We start from the raw sequence: 22,919 nt of genomic DNA, 5'->3' as shown, positions 1-22,919 counted from the left end.
TCAAAAGCTAAAAAGTTTCACAATCTAGCTGCAAATAGAGATTTGTCTCTCAGTCAGAGAGGCTTCAGCCTTTCACATAAAAAGTGGAAAACGGAAAAACTGTTCAAACCCCTCTCTGGAGGTACGGCGTATACTTAACCCTAGTATGGGAAGTCAATGCCTGACCCTACCTGGGCTATCATCTACCTTCCATGGGCTCAGTCGACACCAATGAAACACCTCTGCAACCACAGCCTGGTCACTTCCCAGCAGACAACCAGAAATATCCTGATGCTTAGTCAGACAAATCCTACCCAAAGGCTGATGCAGTGAAAAGCAGCTCGTCCGCGCCTGTTGCTGTGGCGGATGTCTCTAAACCAGATTGCCTGTAGTCAGAGTTTCACTGCTGTGATGATCTAAGTGCACGACAACCCCAAGAAGGGCTGGCATGCCTGAACACTTTTCTCAGTCTCTAACCAAATCAATTGGTTTTGTATTAAATTAGACATTGATATGGTAAAATTATTCCCCTTTTTTTGTTACCATCGTTGGTTAAAAATGCCCAGCAGTATGCATGAAATCAGCTCTTGACGTAGTGTTTACACAGCAACAGCAGTTTTTTCAGCTTCACTTGGGACTCGGAGACCAAACACTGCCCACGGTTGTGCTTTAGGCATCTTTGCTGTAACACCATTATAAATATGTAATGAGAATTTAAAAGGCAGAAGGAAAATAGATAATGGAGACACCCCATCTAAATATCATACTTAGCTCTCACCATCTGAAAAGAGCTACGAATTCCAGCGTGCACTCATCAATGCTGAGGCAAAGGTGTCTTCATTAGAGGACAAGCACAGGAGTTACCTGGCAGCATCCAAAGGGAAAAAGACGTCAAGTTTCAGAGGAAAACTGCCTACCGCATTTTTCACACACTATCATTTTTAAAGAAGACAAAGCAGCTTAGCACAGAAATGTGAGGAAGTTAGTTCAAGCAATTTGGATTTAGAACAACAATAGCAAGGTTGTCCATGCTACTTGAGCATAGATTTTGATCAAATTCCTGAAGGTTAGCCTGGGCAAAGCTGCTTTCAAATACCGGAGAGCTGAAACCAAGGGAGGTCATTCAGTACCTGGCCATCTCGGATGCTTCCATGGCCACTGTGAGCAGTATCCAGGCACTTGCAAGTTTAAATCATGCAGACTCAAACCACAACTGTGACTGATATCACCAGATATCACTGGGTGGGCTGATGGTCAGCTACCCTCGACTATAGCTCAATACCTTTTAGCACACCTAAAAGGAACAAAACAGTCATTTATGGAACCGGCTTTGCCTGAATAGGACCTTTTTTGCTCCTATCATCTCCCCTCGAGTTATAAACAGACAATGCTCCCCAAACCCTTTTCCGACATGCAGCTCCCATCCTTCTCCTCCATCTTCAGGTCTTTTCTTCCCCATTCTCTCCTTCCCCTGATTCACAGCCATGGCGAACGTGCTGCCTGATTATCCATTGACACATGCATTTAGTGTCCTGCGTGGAAAGCAACTGATTTGGAAGCTTTTCCAACTTCCCCTCCAGATGACGTCACCTTGGGCGGGCGCCAGGCTGGGTTACGAGTGAAAATCCTTCACTTCAGGGTCAGACATCCTCCTATTTTTAGGCCTGATTTCAGTGTCACACAGCCAACAGCCGAGCTGAACAGTTCACCTCATTCAACTGCAAACGCCTGCTGGGGTTCGAACAAAGCTCGGCTTTGTGGCAGGTGAAGGGGCTCTGCAGCACAGGAGCCCCTTTTAAAGGCAGGTGGCAGCTGCTTTGCTCGGCATGGTGCTCTGGCAGTTCACGCCAAGATGAAAACCACTTCAAGCTCCCTCCCACCCTCCACAAACTGCAACTGTAAATCCAAAACCAGGGTCTGAATTTGATCTGGCACTGCGGAGCACTGCTGGCTGCGTCCCGCCCCACGTAGCCCTCTGGATATTTGCACTGTGAGAAACCCGCCTCCTCCAGTACAAATTGGGAACTGGCAGGGTCCCAGGGGATGGGGAGGGGGATGGGGAAGAAGGGCCCGGCGGCCGCAGCGTGCAAAGCACAGGGTATTGTGCAGCCCCGAGCCTCTGAGCTAACACACACCCGCCCGGCCCTGCTAACTCCATCACCCGGCCATGCTTCCCCACTCCTCCCCAAATTCTCATTAGTGGCGAAATAACTCTTTGCTTTAATTGCCCCACTTGCAACACACTGATCAGCCAACGCCTACGTTGTGCTTTGGTCATTTAAGCAAGCGATGCGTTGCTGCGGGTGGAGCTGGTGCCCCCGATGCCCAGCCTGGGCAGGGGGCAGAGGAAGCTTCCCCAGAGCACATCCAGCCACCCGCGCCCCAGCGAGCCGTCCTGACGGGCAACGCAGAGCAACAGATGCTTCTGGCACATAATCTGCCCGACCTGCTTAAGGATGAGAGGACTGAGACCTACAGGTGTCCAGCGCTCTCTGCAAAGGCAAGCCGGGGGGACCAGCTCGGGTGTTTGCTCTGCTGCTGTCGGAAACGGGGCAAGATGACCCGCAGCCCTTCTTTCTGCAGGAATGCAGCCACCATCTGCAGCAACACAGAGACATGCATTGCACAGCCAAGCTTCCCACCTAGGGACGGACTGTGCAACTCTGCTTACGCGTAGACTGACGGCGGTTACAAGGGGTTGGGAGTGAGTGGAAGCTGGAAGGGCAAACCTGACACCCCCTCCTCCCCGAACACCTCCGGGGACACTCAGAGCACAACTGGGAATGGAAAAGCAACCAGAGCTGTGAAACAAAAGCATACACTGGCATAAGTAACACGCAAGAAACACGGCCAAGATCACCCTCCAAAATGACTGGAGTGAGTCCCTGAAGGCGCCACAGAAATTAAATTCACACAGGAATGGGCGTACGGACCGGGCGCAGCATTTAGCAGAGTATTAGACCCAGCTGATCACGAGAGCCCATTTTAGACTCAGTCAGAGTGGAATTAAGAAGAAAAGGAAAAAGCTTTTGAGACGAGCTGCAGGTCGATACAAAGAGCGACAGCGCATGCAGCGGCTGCAGCCGGCAGCCAGCCGGGGCTCCCCAGCCCTGCTCCCCGCGGCCCCGAGACCCATCCCCGTTTTTAGGGAGGCTGATGGCTCGAGTTTAAAGACTCGACAGAGGACGCAGACCCCACGCAACAGCACCAGCCCCGCATGCTGAATGAGCTCATCTTTCGGCAACCTGTGAGCGCGCAGGGCTGAGGTGTAACCGTATACGCTGTTGACAATGACTAAAAACCACAGACAAGTAAGAATCGTAATCGTTTCAGGGCAAAGTGTGAACATGAGTCACGTCCCAGCACCAGCTGCAAGCTGTCTTCATCCCCAGCGAAGAGCACTGCCCGGCGCTGGCGGGGAAGTGCTGCTGTTCACCCAAACCCCTTTTCTCACATTACGCTCTTACTCCTGCCGCGGTACACGAGCGCTCACGTATGGAGCTATCAGAGTTTCCCAGCACTTGTAGAAGACCTAATGCTGGCACTGCTGGGTGCTTTATTTTTAACACCGGGCGAGTCACGTCATGCCTCCCAAAGGGGGTGAAAACCAGCCACCAGCCCAAGCCCAGCAGAAGCAGCTGGAGGGGGAGCAGTCCCCGTGTCTTGCGGCTGCTCCCTCGGCCTGAGCAGCTCCCGCTCCCACGCAGCTCAACAAACACCCGCCTCCGTCACCTCTGCGGCTGCACGCCGCAGCAGGGCCCCCAGCATGGCTCTGGGACCAGTCGCGATGGCTAGCAGACCCCACCTCTGAGCAGCCGGCTCCCCTACAACTGCAGGGCCGTGTGCCCGCGCAGACGGCGATACAAACACGGGGCTCCTCCAGAGCAGAAAACACACCGGGGACTAGCCAGCCGCTCTGGGTTCGTTGGTTAAACCCACTCTTAGGGGAAGAAACGAATGCCTCCAACATCCGCGAGCCACGCAGCACAGCATTAAAGCATGAATACTCGGTTGTTTTGTGCTTGCAGGGTGCCGGCACAAGGTACTGCTCCAGCACCGTGGCTCCCGAGCATGTTTACAGTGCGAGCAAGAGCCCAAGCCAGAAGATTAAATTTCAGATACTAAACCATTTGCTCTGAGGGAGTTACATCAGCAGCGGACTTGGCTTGCCTCTCTCTTGTTTGCTTCTCTCTCCCTTTGAAAACAACGCTCTGCTTTGGTTTTACCGATCAGAGCAGTCTCCCCTTCTGCCACGCTCCCCGTGCTGCTCGCTGAGAGGACTCCATGCACCAAGTGAGCTGGGATGGCATTTAACTACAGGAAAAAAGTACGCAGAGAAGAGGAACCTGTGTTTTAAAAAAAGGAAATCTCTAGTGAAACCACAATTGTGCAGCTGTCCCAGCTCTGCCATTTCTGCAGCACATTTCAACACACTCATTAGCATTTTTACGGAAATAAAGTAGTTAGCAATTGGTATGGTATTCATCATCGCTGTCAAATGTTGAACAAGCTAATACAGCTCGACATTCTGCAAGTGACAAGTGTTGAGAAACACTGCTGCGCTCAGCCGGCTCCCCAGACTGCTTCGCTGTGGAATTCTACCGCAGCCTTACGCTGGCACTGAGAAAAGGCCCCTAAAGATAAAAATAAGCAAGGACCTGCTGCTCCCTGTCCTGCCTCGTAGACTGCGCTGCCCGGGCTCGTACAGGGAGGGAGGCTGGGGGTCTAGCAGGAGCTGGAGGTGGCCCTGCGGGTCCCTCGGACGGGCAGCGCGGTGGAGGCCACGGGTGTCTGCAGCGACAGCGGGTGCTGTGCAGGAGGTGAACACAGCCTGGAAAGCCCCTGAGCTGCCTCCTTTCAGGCAGCCCAGCCACCACCACCTCAGCTCACGAATTATGTATCTGCGGGGAGGAGAGAAACACAAACTCGTTGGACAAGCAGCTGCCAAGGGCTCTGGTGTTACTCATGCAGATGCACGAGTGTACATGGCCCTCTCAGGAGGAGGAAGGCTGCCAGCCCAAGCTGGCATGTGCTACCAAGACATCGAGGCACCAGAGCAAAAGAGAAGGAAAACAAAATGGCCATTAATTTTGGATGCTTTTCAGAGAGGGTCTGGAAGTGTCTTAGTCCCACAGATCAAGCCCACCTGAGCCACGTGCCCTCCCAGGTCCCACTGCCTTTTGCTTCTAGTAGCCGACACTGGTACCACCTCCTCCTCTTTCAGCCCTTTACTTCTCAGCGTCAGAAGAGGAGAAGTGGAAACCTTTAAGGCAGCTGCCTCTGCTACTGCGTGCGTTGTGTGGATGGGAAGCAAGAGGGGAAGCAAAACTGCAGCACAAGCTGATGCGGTCACTTCCATCTTGATTTGCAAAATGCAAATTGCTTCCTTTCGTAAGTGTTTGAGATGTGACAGCTGATTAGAGTAGGACTGCTGAGGAAAAGTGAGTCGTTAGGTAGGGAGCAGAACTGGCGAGACTGCTGGGTAATACTGCATTTCCTCACTGACCTGATACATTCCTCCCTTATTTATTCTTGCCCCTACTCTCATCACAGACTGATCTCTTTTCTGATATTCAGACTAATTTTTTCAGAACAGCACATGAGCATACGTACAGCACCCACCACGGCTATGTCCGGAGCACACTCTGCTTCCTCAAGGTTTATTATGGTACCAACCAATAAATTAACCTGCTAATAAACAAAAAAACAAACTCTGATTTCTCTTTTAGACTGAAGGTAATTACATTTACACATTAGCTACAACATAGCAGAACTCTCTATTCCACCTTGCTCCTTTCAGGTGAGTTTTAGCTCAGGTATAATCTGCATTTAGAATAGAATAGAATAAAATAGTTCAGCTGGAAGGGACCTACAATCATCTAGTCCAACTGGAATTTCTAATATAAACCAGTAACTTTACTGGAAAGTAAACACTTGGCTATGTTCAGTTAAGGAAACAGAAATACTCAAGACACAGAAAAGATGATTCTTTAGAGTCAGAGGGTAAAATCTCCTGCTTCCCAAGTTCAGCACTTGTAGTTTAACAATAATGTATTTCCAATGCAATTTGTTATTTTGCATTGCGATTGGCTATACCCTACGCTGAAAAGTGGATGGCTGGATTATAACGGCACACTACAGCAGCAAGAACTTAAACCTTTGCATAGGCCACTCATTCCTAAAGCACCAGATACTAAAACTGTAATTTCTGTGTTTGGACATTTGAACATACTGGGAAAATTTAAGGCTGTCGTCAGAGGAGTATGCATACGCTAAGGCACTGCAGTATTTACTCTGAACTTCCTCTGCAAAGCTGATTCAAAGATTACAGTAACCAAATTGTGGTCAAGAAATTGATAAACACATGTGAAGAGCCTCATATGGACAGAGCAAACTGTGATTTGAAAGTGCAATAAATGGTGAAAAAGACAATGCCTTAGGGTTGACTTGCAATCAGCTATCACGCTAAAATGAAAACCGACTTGCTGACACTTGGTTTTAATAAACATTGCTTAAGACATTAACTAACATGAATTATAACACAACTTTTAACAGTGTAAATACGGGTTGGAAGTCTTTCCATTTAATACTTGAACCAGGCTTAATTATTAGGACTGTGAGGCCATCAAAATGCCTCTGGTTCTGTTTCAGCACAAAGGGAGTGCCTCTGCCTGTTCGTCCTCATTACGCACTTCTGGTAAGCTCCATCAAGACCCAGGAGATGTGAACAAACTAATAAAATTGTTCATCTTGGCTGCGGTTAGTAACGCAGTGAGCAAGAAAGTGAGGGTGGAGGGATGCTGCTTCTCCACAGAGCAGCAAGATGTGTCTATTTCTTCGCAAAAGGTGTCATGAGCTTTCACTTACTATTACAGTGACAGCTGTGAATTTAGGTATGGGTGGAAATCTTTTTTTTAGAATAATTTTATAATTTCATTTAGGAGGTTATTATAAAGACCCACCCTGTTTTTCTCAATCCTTAATCAGCTGACGATGGCAGCCTAAAAGACCTTTCCTCTGTCACAACTTTTGCCTTGATCACTTCTGGATTTTTCTCCTGGCAAGCCAATTTCCTATAAATCCGTGCAAATTCTGTATGTTTTCTTCAATCAGATAAGAGGAACAGATCACAGGCCACTTTATTAAGAAAGTCAGGATAATTATTCTCAGAGGATAATTATAAAGTGGGGAAACTGAAGAACGGCAACATGAAGTAACTTGACCCAGTTCTCTTGGAGAACAGTGGCAGAGCTGGAGAGAGATGGCAGCTCTCTCGCGGGCCTCGATCCTTTTATCCTCCATCCCTGGGGTATCCTTTATGTCTGTAACGAGGCAGCTCAGGGATGTTGCAGCATCAGCCGTGGCCGTGAGATAAATCCCTAATCAAATGAAGAAAACCTCATGTGGACACTGAGAGGGGATGAACTTATACTACCAGACTCTGAAACCGTTTCGGAGCCCACAGGCGAGCAGCGGCAGTGGGTACCGCTGCCATGAATATTCCTGGCTACCGCCGCTCGCCAGCGATGGAAAGTTCTTTACTTACAAATCAAGACCTGTAAATAACAACAAGGAGAAAGGGGTAGGTAATTCTTCTGCCCTGCCAAGAACCATCTGCAATTTGACGCACTGACACACCTGAAAGCTGTTTCCGATTTTACAGGGAGACAGTTGGAAAAGCCTCAAAGTAATTTTTCTCTGCTCTAACTTGCGTGCTACAAAGAGGAATGAGGATATTACGCAGCATTGCAGAATCAATAGTTACTGTGGAAATTATTGGTTTGATGTCAAAGCCAATTAGCTGCAAGTGGAATTAGCACATACCCTGTGCGGGAAGACAAGTACATGTTCTTCCCTAGATGGGAAAGATGTTGGCTACGAAGGCCTCCACAGAGGTGTGCACAGAAACTTCGTAATTAGCATCAGATTTCCCAATGCTGAAAAAGCTAACACCAGCTGCTTCTCTTGGTACGCAAGAGTCTGCAGCAACGACCTGGTCTGTCCTGTAGAAGGGACAAACCTGCAAACCAGGCTGACCCTCTGCATTTGGATTTCACTCCTAAGAAGGGCTATACTTGGACAACCCAACTACTCACTCCATGTCAGAGAACCATGCTGGCTGAGATCAACTTAAAACACCACCTTATCCCTACACCTTTCCATTATTGTCCTGACTTGCACCAAGAGAAGTTTTATTCCATGTTGCAGCTAGGATTTATTACATTTAATGGACTAATCTACTCCATGCCTGGTTTGGCTACTGAAAAAGAGTTCAACACTTGAGATTAAGTCCTGCTGGAGGATTAAGTGCTTTAGAGAAGGTAAGCGTAGATGCAGGAGTGAGGAACATGCAAAGCTTGTCATACTAAAGGAAATTGGCTGCACAAATTTTATTAAACTTTAAAGATGCAAAAGGAGCTAATTTTCAGGACCTCCGTGCAAGGTGGTGTAAAACTGAATGTTTTATAGCAGCTTAATCCACACTTTGAATCTCACCCTGGGAGTAGCCAACAGAGAAGAAGACCTTGCAGAGGCCAGGAGGGTGAGAGCCCAGGGAGGGAGGCAGCCCCAGGGCTACGCCGCCTCTCCACGCACACCCTTTCTGCTTCTCCTCTGGACCTCGACTCGCCTGCCAAGCCAACCACCCCCCACCCCGCATTCACAAAACCAGTTCCTCAGTTCAGCGGGGAGCTGGCACCCGCCACCGCCGTCACTGAGCAACGCGGCACAAACACCATCACGAGAAAGGCTCCTGCGACACTGCAGGCTGAAGTCAGCTTCCTGTACCCGGCTGGAGGCTGCCCGCCCCGCGGAAGACCTGTCCACCCCTATCTACTGCTGAAACCTCTGCATCAGCAGATCAACAGATTCTTTCCATAAAAGGCTTTCAGGGCCAAAGGGGACTTTTTCTTCTGGCTTACTAAAGCAAGTAAGATGCACCGAGTTGCTTTGCAGCCTGTGATCTGCATGCGATCGCTGAAGTCCCTTTGAAGTACAACAAACAGCACAGTAAACCTTGGCTCATGTGTCGTCTTCTGTGCTACGGTGCGTAACCCTTGGTGGCTCTTGGTGGGTGGCAGACCCCAAAGATGTTCATGTCAACTGCATTGACCCCTGAAACAAGGAGGGCTGCCCCGATGCACATTCGTGCACTGGAGGTGACAATGTCTGCCAGTCGGGGACAGCATTTAGGTGAGACCAGAGGGGTACAACAGGATCCCTTGGACGTACAGAACAAGATGCAAAATGCCTTCACTGGGATAACTTGTGCAAATAATGTCATTTCCATATATCCCCAGTATACTGTGAAATGCATCTGCCACAATTCCTCGGGATAGTTCCTCTGTTATTTTTTATTTTATTCTCAAATCAGGTCTGCATCCGTTTTGCTGAAGTGAGGCACCATTGTTGTGGTGGAAATGGAAAAAACTACTGACGGCTGTAGAAACACAGAGACAACTCACCTGGGGTGATAACCCATGTCCCAAGCTGCAAGACTCTCAGAACTGAAATCTGTGGAAATCCCACCGCACCAACACTGCACGTCTACAACAAAACCCTGACGCCTTTATGCTTTGCATTGCTTTTGCAAAAACAGCCTTAGCTTTCTGGGGAGGACCCGAAGCTGTGGCTAATACCGAAGTAAATGTACTAACGGTGCCATCCAGAGGTGCTTGGGTGTAGCACACAGCTCGCTCTCAACAAGAACTACCATATAAGTGAGAGAGAGGACCTATGCATAATCTTATATGTATCAGACTTTAAACCAGCTATGAAATAATTACGTTTTCTGTTATTTTTCATTTCTTTTGCCCATCAGCTTTCATTCACTTGTTTTTTTCTGTCTCTCTCAATACTCACTGTGTGTTTTCATTTTCCACGTATACTACATCAGTCATTCTTAAAAATATATACATCTCTGCCCTCTCTTGGCAAACAAGAGCTATTTCATTTTACTCACAATTGCTAAAAACAGGACCACATGCTCAATTTAGAGAGACGCTCACCTGTATTTCATTGCCATACAATAGTACATGCTTTCAGATAACAGCAACCACACACTGAAACAGGAACCGTAACAGTGGAAAACGATCTTTTTTCCCCATCTAGAACAGCTAATGACTCCCTTTCAGCCATGAAATCATCACTCAAACTTGATATAAGAAAATGTTTTTCCAGCATATGATTATACATATTTTTATGTGTGTGCATGTATATACAGCTTATGTCAGTTGCCTGAACAGTCTGGATGCAGAATCACCTGTGGCATATTTTATGATGTATGTCACAGGAGATATTTGTTCAGTAGCAAAGGTCTGATTCACCTCTGTATGCAGAGATACCTCCTTCACTGACACCCGTATCTGTGTGACATTAAGATGTGGATTCACAAAGTGATCCTGTTAATATCAGAGTAAAATCAACTGTTGAATCCTTAATTTTCTCTGTTAGGAAATTAATGGGATTACAGAGATTACAGACAAATAATCCCAACAGCACAAATGATATACTTACTTTTTCAATCTTTGGGATTTTTTGAGCTTTATTCAGATAGATAACTGATTTTCAGATGATCTTAAAGATGCAAAAATACACAAAATACAATACACCGGTATCTGTCTTTTTTTTCTCAGAAATCATCACTTACTGGTCCATTAGAATTAAGGCACTGGGTATTATTTTATCACCTTACACAAACTAAAAGGAAACTTGAGAAACAGATTAACTTAAAACAGATTAATAAAATAACTTTTCAGATAGCCTATGACAAGCACCATTCTCGCTGCATCCCTCCCAAAAAGAGTATCCTTCTTTTACAGTCTGAGTATTTGAAAATCAAGAAAAACTGTAAAAAAATAAATTATGTCAAATGACAGATGGTGTTGCTGAACCACGCCTACTACAAAAAGGCATGGTTATGGTTAAGAGGAGATGGCTAAGAGGAGATTTTGAGTGTTACGGAATCCAAACGTTAAATGTAGGGACCAATGTCTGCACTGCATGTGGAGGGTCACCTTGAGCTGACTTCAAACCTACCCTGGCCTGAGCATCAGGTGCTGGCTTCATTTTCCACCAGGCAACCCTGGACCATGCCCTGTTTATAACTGCACTCAGGTCTCCTATCAGTAGCTGCAGGGAGGTAGCTCTTGGGTCAATGAAAGCACAAGATCATGGAGACACCTGCATGGAGAAGGGTTTGAAGGGTCATTTGAAAGAGGTGAGTGAGCCTGCAGAAGCCTGCACTCTGGTAAGACGGGAAGTGGAGAAACAGCTCTCACATTCCAGACACCTCTGTGCTGAATACGTCTGTAGGAAATCACAGACATATGGAGTCCTTCAAAAAGCTGTGAGATATGACCCACAGAGATCACTGAGTCGACAGTCTAATTTTATAATCTTAACCCTGCTAGAAGTTTCAGACACGTCTTATACCAAGTGTACAACACTTGCACGCAGCAGCAAAAAAAAAAAAAGCAAAACCCAAGAAACACACCAGTTCTATGCACTGTGATGAAAAAATTATGGCAGTAATTTAACAGAAAATATTTCATTAAAAGATCAAAGACAATATGTCTTCCCCTTCCTGCCACTTTCATATACACAGTGTTTTCCCGAAATGCGTTTTGTACATGAAAATGTCATCATCCACCCAGGCCTAATTGCTGCACAAGAAGGTATTTGTTCAGACAACAAGTGGACATGTACCTTGATGGCAAATTTGTGCCACCAACGGGAAAAGACCTGGAAAAGGCATGAAAAAAATCTGCTCTTGCGCATTCGCTTTGAATGTGTACCGGGTTCCAAACCGCAACTCCTTTTCTTTCAGAAATTAACGTGTTGTAAGCAAATTAGAGCACAGCATCGCTTGGCAGAAAGGTAAACACAAAGATCATTACTTACATTTATTTCCCTTTTTTCCATGATTGCCCCCATGGAGGGCAGGGTGTAGGGTATGCACTCACCTGTACTTCCCTGTCCGCACTTGCAGAGCTCTCATACCGCACCGCTGGGCACCTCCTACATCATTCACAATATCATCTCCAATCATGATGGCCTGTCAAAGCAATGAAATACAGAAAAACTGGCGTCAAGTGCATTTTATTTCTGCCATACGTCACACTCCTTTGACATAACAAACAGCTTGATTTGATGTTTAATACTGCCATCAGACAAATTAAACAAGATAATATTGTCATCGCATTGATTAAAAGTCATCCTACCTTGAATATAATTCATGCTATAACTCCTCGAGCAATGTACTAGTGCAGTACACATCTGTACAATTTGTAATCAATCACAAAAATCAAAGTGATTTGGCACAGTTCAAAGAAAATGTTAAATTTTATGAAGTTAGTCCTATTCTGTTCCTAATGATGCATTTATGTCATGCTCCAAGCAGTTTAAATTAATCTTAACTTTTTAAACATTTCCTTAAAATTGGTATTCTAAAAGCCAGTCAAAAATTTAAGCTTGTGATCACTGAGATGTGATCCCAACCCATGCTCAGGTTGACACAGAAATTTGGAAATTCACTGTAAAATCTAATTTATTTATTTTTGCACAATGTGATATGATATGTACAGGCCTAGCGTGGTTTGCGTTACAGTCAGCTTAAGTCTATGCAAACACAAATAAAGTCAATTGAGTAGATTACCAAAAAAATGTAACTGAGAAAAGACCTTCCGGCTGCGCTAAGATTTGTCTGAGTGTCTGATGAAAACATGTAGTGTGCATGCTCACTTCAGAGTTCCTATCTTTGTTAAAGATCTTTGTTAAATTGAAGCATATCAACCAAGGGGTCTTTCTCATTAACAACTGCATCTTCAAAATTTCAAGTGCTTATTATCATGCATTAAAAATTATTACATTTATTTTATTCTTCAAATTTAAAAATGGTTGGGCTTATTTTATAGTTTCAACAAAAAGCAGCATACACACAAAACAGTAATCTTCAATTAGTAAGCAAAAAATCAGCTTTCAACCTTCCAAACACGTTCTGAATTACTCTGAAGAGAACAGAGGCAGCACTAAAAAGGGGGAAACACACCAGCTTTGAAAATATGTAATATCTAGTTTATCTATCCAATTTTAAAGTGTGCTTTTGCACCTTCTGTATCAAAGTTGAATTTTATCTAAAATACATTAATGAGTTGCATCGTTAGCCACTTGATCTTCATCTTGTTGACTTAGCCTCCCACTTCATAAACGTAACTGCCAGGCTTTCACAACGATGGCACCTTGCAACTCTAGCAATTCCTGCCTGAATTCCCGTTCCTTCCAGGTACTTTTGATTATTTTCATACCTGCGCATCAGATACACGGAGTCACTACGCAAAGCGTTTCTTTTCTTACTAAAGAAATTGCCCTTATATGTTGTGTGGTGTGAGCTTTTTCTAGGGTCTGTCATGATGGGTCCTTGTCCCACGTATGGGGCTTGGGAGGTTAAAAGGCATGTTTACAAAGGGGACCAGGGTTGCCTTAGACGGCGGCTGGGTTACTGAGAGCAGCACCAAGGGGGACTCCGCTGGGCACGCACAGAAAGCCAACCCAGCATTTTTCCATCTACAGAGAACTGATAAATAGGCCCTTGTCAGAGAGGTCATGGGAACGAGGCGGACGCGGCAGAAGCAGGGATCGGCTTCTCCAGAAGCAGCAGTCTGAAGGGAATGCTGAGTCTTTTCATACAGCTGGCTGCAGCTTTAAGGACAAAAACATATAGAAAGTCTGTGTTGCAGGCGCCATTCCAGTTACCAGTTCTGCCTAACATAAAATCCTCTTCTTCCCTTGCCTTCACATGGAAGCACCTCTTTTCTACATAGCATGCAACCATATAAGAGCCAGTTCATCCTCTGTGTCACCCACGCTTCAGTTCCCAGTCTGTAAGCAGTCTGCTGGGCAGGACTAAATCATACATATTGAAGAAGTCTTAAAAATACTAAAGCTCCAGAGCTATTTTTATTCATCATCTAATCACAACAGAATCTTCTCCCACTTATTACATAGCATGTAAAGGAAATCTCAGGATATACCTAAAGCCCCAGCTGAACAGAAGATTTTCTGAGAGCATTCATGAACCAAACTGAGCTACGAACACGTATATCTGCAACAGCTTCAGCTGATAAAAACTAAATCCTCTTTTGAGTAACGCATCAGGTGCGGTGTGCAAGATTATATATAGTAGTTACCAGCCCAGTCTATCTCCCATGTTAATACTGTTTTTTAAATACTGTTCACACGAGGGATGATCATCGTCCCTCAGGTGATGGGACGTACTAGGATGCCCCCTCAAGTCAAGGCTCATTTGTCTGGTTCCACACTGAAGTAGTTTATTCTGAAACAGTTTATATATGCCAGCCTTGCTTCATTCTGCCTAGAAGAGTCACCGCTGCGGCCAGGCTTTGAGAGCTCCTTTAAGGAGCAGAGAGACATCAGGACTTGTGGCAACGGGGTCAGAGCTGGGGAAAACATGCCCATAGGGCAGGAGCAGCAGCAGGCTTTGGGACAGGTAGCTCTGCCTTTCCAGCTCTCTGCTCACAACCCGCTTCAAAGCCACCAGACGATGGAGGGCTCAGTCTTTTTCATGCTTTCATTACCGAATCATTTTCCTTATCCAGTCTGCTCATGGAAACACATGTGTTCCTAATAAGATGCCTTCCCCTGCAGATAGTTCACCTTTCCTTACCACTCCTCCAAACCAGCAATCCAGCATGAAATCGGTAGAAAATGATACGTTAATTTTAAGTAATTAGTAAGTAAAGCACGTACGCACAGATGAGGAAAACAGAATAATCCCACCGTTACGTGCAGAGCTGCAAAGAGCCTGGCAGCACCGCTCCCAGGCAACCACCATTACCAATCTCTCCCCAAGTTGCTTTGAGATATTTAATCATTCTCAACCACTGGCTTTAACAGTTTCTAATCCCTTCTTCTTATAAAATTCCTTCCAACACCTCCCCGAGGGGGACAGGGAAGGGCTGCAGGGGGGACCCCAGGAGCAGACCTGCCCTCCGCCCTTGCTCAGCCTGAACCCAGAAGTTCAGGATGAGATTTCTGAAGTAAAGACAATTTCAGTCCTGGGTTCTCAAAATCCTAAAAATTAATTTCCTCTGAAAACGGGAAAGGGCGGAGCAGGGCAGCCCACCAAGCACTCGCCAGGGCTGTATTTTACCCCGTCCAGGCAAGTTTTCCTGCAAGACGCCTGGCAGCTCTGCAAGTGCAGCTGCAGATGAGCAGCGATGCCTGTCCAGGCCAGCTTGTGGCATACGCATACAAAAATGTACTCCAGCCCCCGGGGATTTCACAGATTTACTATCGGTGAAGGGCAATAATCACTAAAGGAGGAGCAATTATTCCCAAATCATTTAGGATTTAAAAAATCATTGGCAAGAAGATAGAGGTCAAAAGGTGCACTGTCAAGGGAAATAAAAAAACTCTACCTGTCAAACCTGGGTTTAACTTCCTCTCTGACTGCAATATGGTAAGAAGAGAGAGAAAGATATAAAACTGAAAGGTCGCATACCCACTGAAAGCAAGAATTAAAAGATCCCCGTTCGTGTTCACATTTTACACAGGGATCACACCATTAATCTGTTCAATTATTCTGTGGAAGTTACTTTTTCTAGATCGGTTAAAAATTTAAAAATGCAGTGAGACGGTCTCTCCGGTTTTAAGACAAATCATCAAAGAATTAAAATGGGTGTAGTTTGTATTTTCCTAAGCCGTACAGGTGGTGAGAGATGGTGCGTGTGGTTGTACACATGCAGTAAATAAAGCACACGTGTGCCAAAGCTGGGTGAAGCCACTGCTCTTGAAGAGTCCCCATCAAACTCAACTCGGATCGGCACTGATAATGGAGGAGATGAACATCACCTCCAAGAATTTGGGGGTGGGAAGGCACCATATAATCCCCACCGACCCAGAGCTGAACGGAGGTGGCGACTGACTCCTCTTACCCACAGAAGCAGCCAACACTAATAAGCCTTCAGAGATGCTGGCAGCATGGTCAATGGGAACCTTAGGTATTTTTTGTCTGCAAACAGAGTTTTAGTATTCACTAAAATCACAGAAAAATTTTTAATGGGAAAAGGAATTATGGAGTAAGAAAATGAATGAGGCAGAAAGACAACAATTTCTGTACTACCCAGCCGCGCTCGTGTTGCAATGCAGGGTTTACTAGGACAAGCCCAGGTACGGTACTTCGGAGGCTGAGGTCTATGGAGGATGCAAATGAAGAGATGCGCAGAAGGAAGTGTGCAAACTTCAACAGAATATTTAACCCAGTGAACGTTTCTAGAGTCAAACATATTTATACCTAAGCAGATTTTTGCTGTAGGCTTAATAACCTTAATCAAGCTAAATGTGCCAGGGACAGAAGGAAATAAAGCTTATATACAAAATCTTGATTAATGTATTAACCCCTTTACACAAGAAATACAACGCATTTACTCTTCTCCCTATTCTCCTTGGCCCAACCGGTAATTTCCTAGGCTTCAGGACCCCATATTACTGTTAATTATGTTTCTATCTTGGAACTACTAGCCGTGCAAACATCAAACATGCAAAAGGCATCGCATGTGGCCTCTGACCTGGGAGAAACTGTACAACGAGCCAGGTGAAACAAAGAAATACATGAAACCTCCAGGGCAGACTTCCAAAGGCTGCAGGGCCAGCCCTGTTTCAGCAGGACTCGAAGCTTGAAACTCACGCCACTTCACTCTTCTTTCTGAGATGGAAAATCTTTCCCCGTTGCGGCCGGTGAGCAAGGAGGGGATGCCGGCACGGCGGCAGGTCCTCCGTGCCACTCTCGGGGTGACCTCCCTTGGCTCTCACGCGCCACTAATTCCCACCTGAGACTTGCAGGTGGCAGAAGTGGGAATTGGTTAACTACCAGTAGTTTATGCACTCCAGTATGACCTGCCATAACTCCCATTAAAGCAGGACAATTTGCTACAGAGAGAACTTTTTATGATTATATAAAACTACTGGAACCTTAACATTATTTAGGTTTTATTGTGAAGCTGTAAAAATCATCCACTGTTACAGCTGCCTTAAAACATATGAATTAGGCATTTCAGTAACCTTTAAGATGTGTTATTCTTTGTCATATTACTGAATCATAAGATAGGTCTGGTTACCTCTAAGAGGTTTAAATTTCCAATCTATTAAAGTAATACTGGCAATCTGTTATTTCTAGGCCATTGAGGAAAGGTTAAAATGAAAATTGGACTTTGGGGAGTTCCTCCTGTTCTAAGTGCAGGTTGAAAACATCTCAGCAGCAGAAGGCAAAGTCAGGGTCTCGGTAAGAAGCAGTTATCAAGGGAAACAACTGGTGATAACTTTATTGATTAAAGCAGCTTGAGAAATTTAAGATTTGCCACTGTCTACAATTACTGTGGTGAGACAGCTTTATTAAAAAGGTATTTTTCATTAAAAGTCAGGTGAAAGAAAATTGTAATATGTTTTCAAAAGCACAGCTCATCTAAAATGGTTTAATGACGGTATGGATTAAATGCATTCCACAAGTGGAATAAATTATTGGCAAACATCTTATAAAAGTAAAGGCAAGTAAAACCAATCCTTGTCATGTCATTACAAATGCAGAGAAGTATAGCTCATTCAGGAGACAGATTAAAACGTAATACAGTGCATTACTGAGGAACCGCATATACTGAGTTTTTATTATTATGTATGACGAACTAAACCAACCTACACATCCTTCTCAAGAGAACATTAAAGTTGCAAGGTCAAGCACTCAAAAGTTAGGAAAATGTCAGAATTAAGGTAGCTTGCTCTGCTGTAATTTGTTCCTCCTACGCATGTGCATCATGATCCAGGTTTTAACTCCAGCAGCATGGACTATTTTTTCCATAGTCAAAGCACAGAGTGCCTGGTGCCATTATGCAGTGGTGTCTACTGCGCTCCTCCTTGGTTAGGCACATAGTTCCTTCATCTCGAATCTCTCTGAATACAAAAAATTACACCTACAGACTAGACATATGACTACAACAAATTGATGGCATTTAACACCAGGAACTATATGGAAAAAAATCTGTGTCAAAATATAAAGTTAGTCACTAGTAGCACTATGAATATCTAGTAAATAGCAGCAAGTGAATAAATAGTAGTCTCTGCTGGGGACTATTACTGCTTTTCCGTACCCAAAACGAATCCTGAAGTCGATGGGAACCACTCACTGAGGCTCACCCTATGGGACCATTTTTGCCAGCTTGGTGATACATTATATCAAATTTTGTTCCCTGGAGCAAAGTTTTTGAGACAGGAGTTCTGGTGTCCTGTCACGTCCCTGTAATGATACCCTCCCTCGGTGCCAGGGGCTGAGACGGTCTCAGCATACCGCGAGCTGAGCAAAACAGCATCTGAGGACAACCGCACCATCCTGCCTATGGAAAAGGACGAGCAATGCCACTACGCAGGGCCACAAGGAAAAAAAAAAACCCCAAAACCCTCTTCCCTCCTACTCCTGTGCCCCGATCGTTTCTGATATAAGTGGAAAGGAAACACAAACCTTCACGCATCTGATTTAGACAAATAGTATCCAAGGGCTGAGCTCTGTGGGGTTTTTTTTTTTTTCCTTTCTTCTTTTTTCCAGCTGTTTTTTCTTCAGATACCATTCTGTGTCTCAAATGGATTTTTGGGTTTGTTGGTTGGATGAATGCATTGAATAATTGCCGTGCCTGTACCTGGGATATTATGTTCAGGCTGAGCTATCTCATTACTGGGAAGATATCCACAAACTGAAGGGAGTACAGAAAAGAGCATCGCAGAGGGTTAGGGTGCAGAGGGACCAAATCACAAGGGAAGCTGCTGAGAGCTAAACACACAGTTTTACTAAAAGACAACTACTGTAACGATAACAAATCTGGAGGTAATTGGAGGGAGAAAATATCCAGGAAGGCAAGCAGTTATTTTGGTTGTTACCTGGAGTAAAACTAGAAATAAGGAGATGCAGTTTAAAAGGGAAACATCCTGATGAATCTCAGAAAAAGCTGCCCGCCCATGAGATCTACTTGGCTGCGAACACTGTCCCTAGGGTACTTACAGAAGCCCCGTTGTTTGCCTCACTGAAAACTACTCTGGACAAAACATTAATAAACGTGAAGCAGGGAACACTCCTGCACGGGGAAGGAGATGGATTAGATGGCCTACTAGGTCTTTTCCATCTCCCCACTCTATAATAAAGTAAAACCCAAGCACATACTGAATTACAGGGCCATAATTTCATCTCCAGGCTCTAGGGACCTACAAGCCACCCAAACTTCACTCCTGTTGTTTATAATGTCACCAAAACCCCCTGATGGAATTATTACGTTGTAATTCACTGCTGTCTGTGAGTCATCTCATACTCATCCTTATGTCCTGTGTGACATAACAACAAATCAATAAAAAGGATCTGGGCACAACTACAGAGAGGGGAAAAAATGGGCTGTACTAAGTAATCAGGGAGCACCACGCATTTGGCATGTTTCTGGAAAGCGTGAGGAGGGTAACACGGGAAGAGTTTTTGGGTCAGTCAGTGCTTCCCGTTCACCTAAATTAGAAAATATTTTACTTCTGCCTTTCCCTTTTACTAAAAAAAAAGGTAGTCAGTGAGACACCAAAGGAAATAAATAACATTTTGGCTGCAATTCCACCGTGCTGCAGCCTCCAGTCACCAAGCAGACTGCCAAGCATTGGGGCACCTCTCATCTTGTGAGGCACATCATCTTCCATAATTCCTTGGGAAAACCAATTTTTATTCTTTTGTATTGTTTTCTTTAGCCTCCAAATAAAGGAGTTTCATTTCTTTTGAACAGAAATGCATGTTCTTTTGAACTACATGGTTTGGTAGGAAGGTGAATAAGAAAGCCCAACACAACAGTACAAGTAGAAGAAGAAACCGCATTAGAGAATGGAGGGATGGATGGAAGACTCTAAATTGGGTAGAATATCGATGGCACAAGTGAGAGCAAAGAGAGACAGGAATGAAAAAGGACATAGCAGGCAGTCAAAAAGAACCCTCAAAAAAGCAGAGAAAATAATGTCATGCCTTTCAGCAGGGTAACAAGTACGCACAGGGCAGAAGAAATTCAACAGGTCTCCACTTGCTAGCATTTACCCTCTTGGCTGTCAGTCCTCTTTTGTCTACTTTGCTTTATTTGATAGAATGGGCAAATATGGGGGTTTCTCCCTTTGAAACGTTTTTTCAACAATTTTTCTTTTCCTTTTTTTTTTTTTGAATAATTCATAAGAAGATCCTGAACAGAAATATTTCTTTGCACACTGGGTGTGGAAAAAAATATTTGCATATCCACCTAGAGTTTATCATGTCATCCTGGCCACATTCCCTTCAACCTCTTCTGTAACTTTCCATGAAAGGCAGCAAACCAAAAAAAAAAACATCAGTGGGCATAACTACATGGCACAGCCAATAATCACAGCATCAGAAACCTTACCTCTTGTGGTGGAACTCCCATTTCTGCTAAGGCTGACTCAAAAAACATTTTTGCTGGTTTTCCCACTACCTCAGCTTGAACATCACAAGCATACTGGAAAAAAAGAAGAGAGACACACAAAAAATGCTGATCAGAAAAGGATTTGTTCAACTCCATAACTCCAGCCAATTGTAGAAAAACTAAGTGATTATTGATTTTTGCCCTTAAATACCACAGTGGATTAGCAGGTGAAGGTGAATATCAGAGAATTTGGATAACAGAAGTATTTAATGTTCTCTGGCAGGAGAGAAAGTCCTCCCGAAACATCTCAAGTTACAAACCTTTTACATTCTCCGTCATGAGAGCAGTCTTCAGACTCAGTTCCAGTATCGCTCATTTTTGTAAGAGCATCACTCTTAAAGAAATAGCAAATATCCTTCATCTGAAATGATCAAAAGTACTGGAGGGCCTTAAAAGGGTTTCTTCAACCGCCTGGCACATTTTTAATGATTCGAGTGACCAGCCAGATTTGACAATTTTTATTTCCCTGCAACTAAATATCAGTACTATGCTGAAAAAGGTGTTTCTAGGTTGTTCCTAGACAACTAGAAGCCTGAACTTATCTGAGAGGCAAAAACTCTCCCCAAAACTCACATAGATACAAATGAATGTGCTGCAAGCATACATTATATCCACTGTTTTCTGTGCTTGTATACTATCCTACTTTGCTTTATTCTCTGCATTCGCTATGTATTTTTTTTTTATCTCTCTGCAAGCCTATAAAAGGGAGAATAATGATTCTCTCCTTCTCTCACCCTTAGGTTGGCTTATCTATTGGGTTCCAGTTCTGCACAGACTTAATCAAGCTTAAAAACAGGATTGCACTTAAGTATCTTGCTGAATAAGGGCCTTTTGCTGTAAACTGTTAAGTGCAAGGGCTGTGTTAACAACGCTACACCAAACATGAAACGGACCTTCAGTTTTTCTTGGGTATCTTGCAGACAATATTCCATGTTTTTCTTTCCTGACTCCTTCCTTCAAGGGCCTCACTTCCAATAAAGGTACCACAATGGTAAAAGTTCACATATAAAATAAAATAAAGAAAATGAACAAAGCCAGAAAACAAATGAATCCACCCGTCTTTAGAATGCAGCAAATTACTTTCAATCTGTGGAAACTTCCTCCACCAAGGTGAGTAATTACAGAAGATGACCCGTATTTATACCAGTTACCCTTTTAACAAGGTGCACAGAGCGAGTAAGCATAATGCAAGCTATAAAATACCTCTAATGCCTTCATATATGCTCCAACATCAAGTTTCAGACCATCGGTTTCTTTATAGTAGCGTCTGGAAATGAAAGTGATAAAGTTCCAGTGAAATGAAAATGTTGGCAGTTAAATACAAAGAAACCACATTTTATTATTTCTGTGCCTATCTAGATGTCCATATGGCTGCAACAAAAAGTCAAGTCATCAGAAACTCTGGAGCCTTAATTTAACACCAGGAATTAAGTAAAGGACAGGCACAGTATCGTGCAATGCTTGGGGAAGAGATCTCAGACCGATGCCCATCTGGTATCTGGGACACAACTCCACCGGTTCAAAGGAATTTCAGCTAGCTTATACGAAGGATGAACTTGGCTTGTATTTTGTTGCACAGAATACTAGCTGCTCACAAAGGACAGCCGTTACATTGCTCTTCCTTTAATCAGCGACGGAGACCCCTTGGCAGATACCAGATGAGGGCTGGCACCAACCAGCAGCTGTAACACCTTCTTCAGTATATCTGGAAGGGGACCCCAAACAGTTGACCATCGTTGCTTCCCACAAGCCTCCCACATGAGGAAAGCCAGGGCACTGTTTATCAGCACTAAGAAAGCCCTCCAAGCTAAATTTTGTTCCTTCTAAGAATATTCCTATTGCCATGAAGCTCATAAAATTAGTTAGTATCTTTACGGTGTTCTTTTGGAATAGCAATTCACATTAACGCAGGTCTTCCAAGCTCTCCTGATCAGATCAAAGACAGGTTTCTATATGACAGGAAAAAAAGGTAGGATGAGCAGTCAGTTAAGATTTTATGCCTTATCCTTCTGCCATTTTCGATTATTCAGCACAGCCTCCCTTTAAAATGACCACTTGACCTTTGCTAGAACAGCCATTAACCTTCTATAGTCTAGCGTAAACAGCTTAATTTTCTGACAGTGGCATGACAGAAGAAATTACAAAGCCAATTCCCACTCTCGGCCCAAAACAGATGCTAAATGTAAATCACTCCATTTTCAGGAGGAGGGCATTCTGCTTCAGTGACTCTGACACTTTCGTTTTCTATGGAATGAACTAAAACTTCAACCAAAATCAACCTACTTGCCCAAGGTAGGCACCTGGTTAAGGTCCACCCAATTACACTGATTCTGCACATTAAAAAGGAAGCTAGCTTGTGGCTGGTTTTTGTATATGGCCCTTTGCATCAACGAGGCTTCTCTAGTTAGGTGAACAATTCATCCCATT

General features: G+C 44.4%; 1 protein-coding gene across 6 annotated transcripts in view; it reads right to left on the bottom strand.

The window, feature by feature from the left end:
- The window catches only part of LHPP (phospholysine phosphohistidine inorganic pyrophosphate phosphatase), an 89,195-nt gene that overhangs the window by 49,269 nt on the left and 17,007 nt on the right, over window positions 1–22,919 (bottom strand). For 4 of the 6 annotated variants that reach the window (XR_012674379.1, XM_075155253.1, XM_075155257.1 and 1 more), the window contains exons 4-6: window positions 21,696–21,759; window positions 20,433–20,525; window positions 11,943–12,034 (exon numbers count right to left, since the gene is read on the bottom strand). Coding sequence is in view for 5 of the 6 variants with exons in the window: in XM_075155253.1 (XP_075011354.1) it covers window positions 11,943–12,034; window positions 20,433–20,525; window positions 21,696–21,759 (249 nt within the window). In the remaining variant the exon portion in view is untranslated. The other 2 variants (XM_075155254.1, XM_075155256.1) reach the window with 2 other exon arrangements.

This window comes from Calonectris borealis, chromosome 7 (assembly GCF_964195595.1).
Source record: "Calonectris borealis chromosome 7, bCalBor7.hap1.2, whole genome shotgun sequence".
NCBI classification, from domain to species: Eukaryota; Metazoa; Chordata; class Aves; order Procellariiformes; family Procellariidae; genus Calonectris; species Calonectris borealis.
This window is presented reverse-complemented; position numbering and strand designations above follow the sequence as displayed.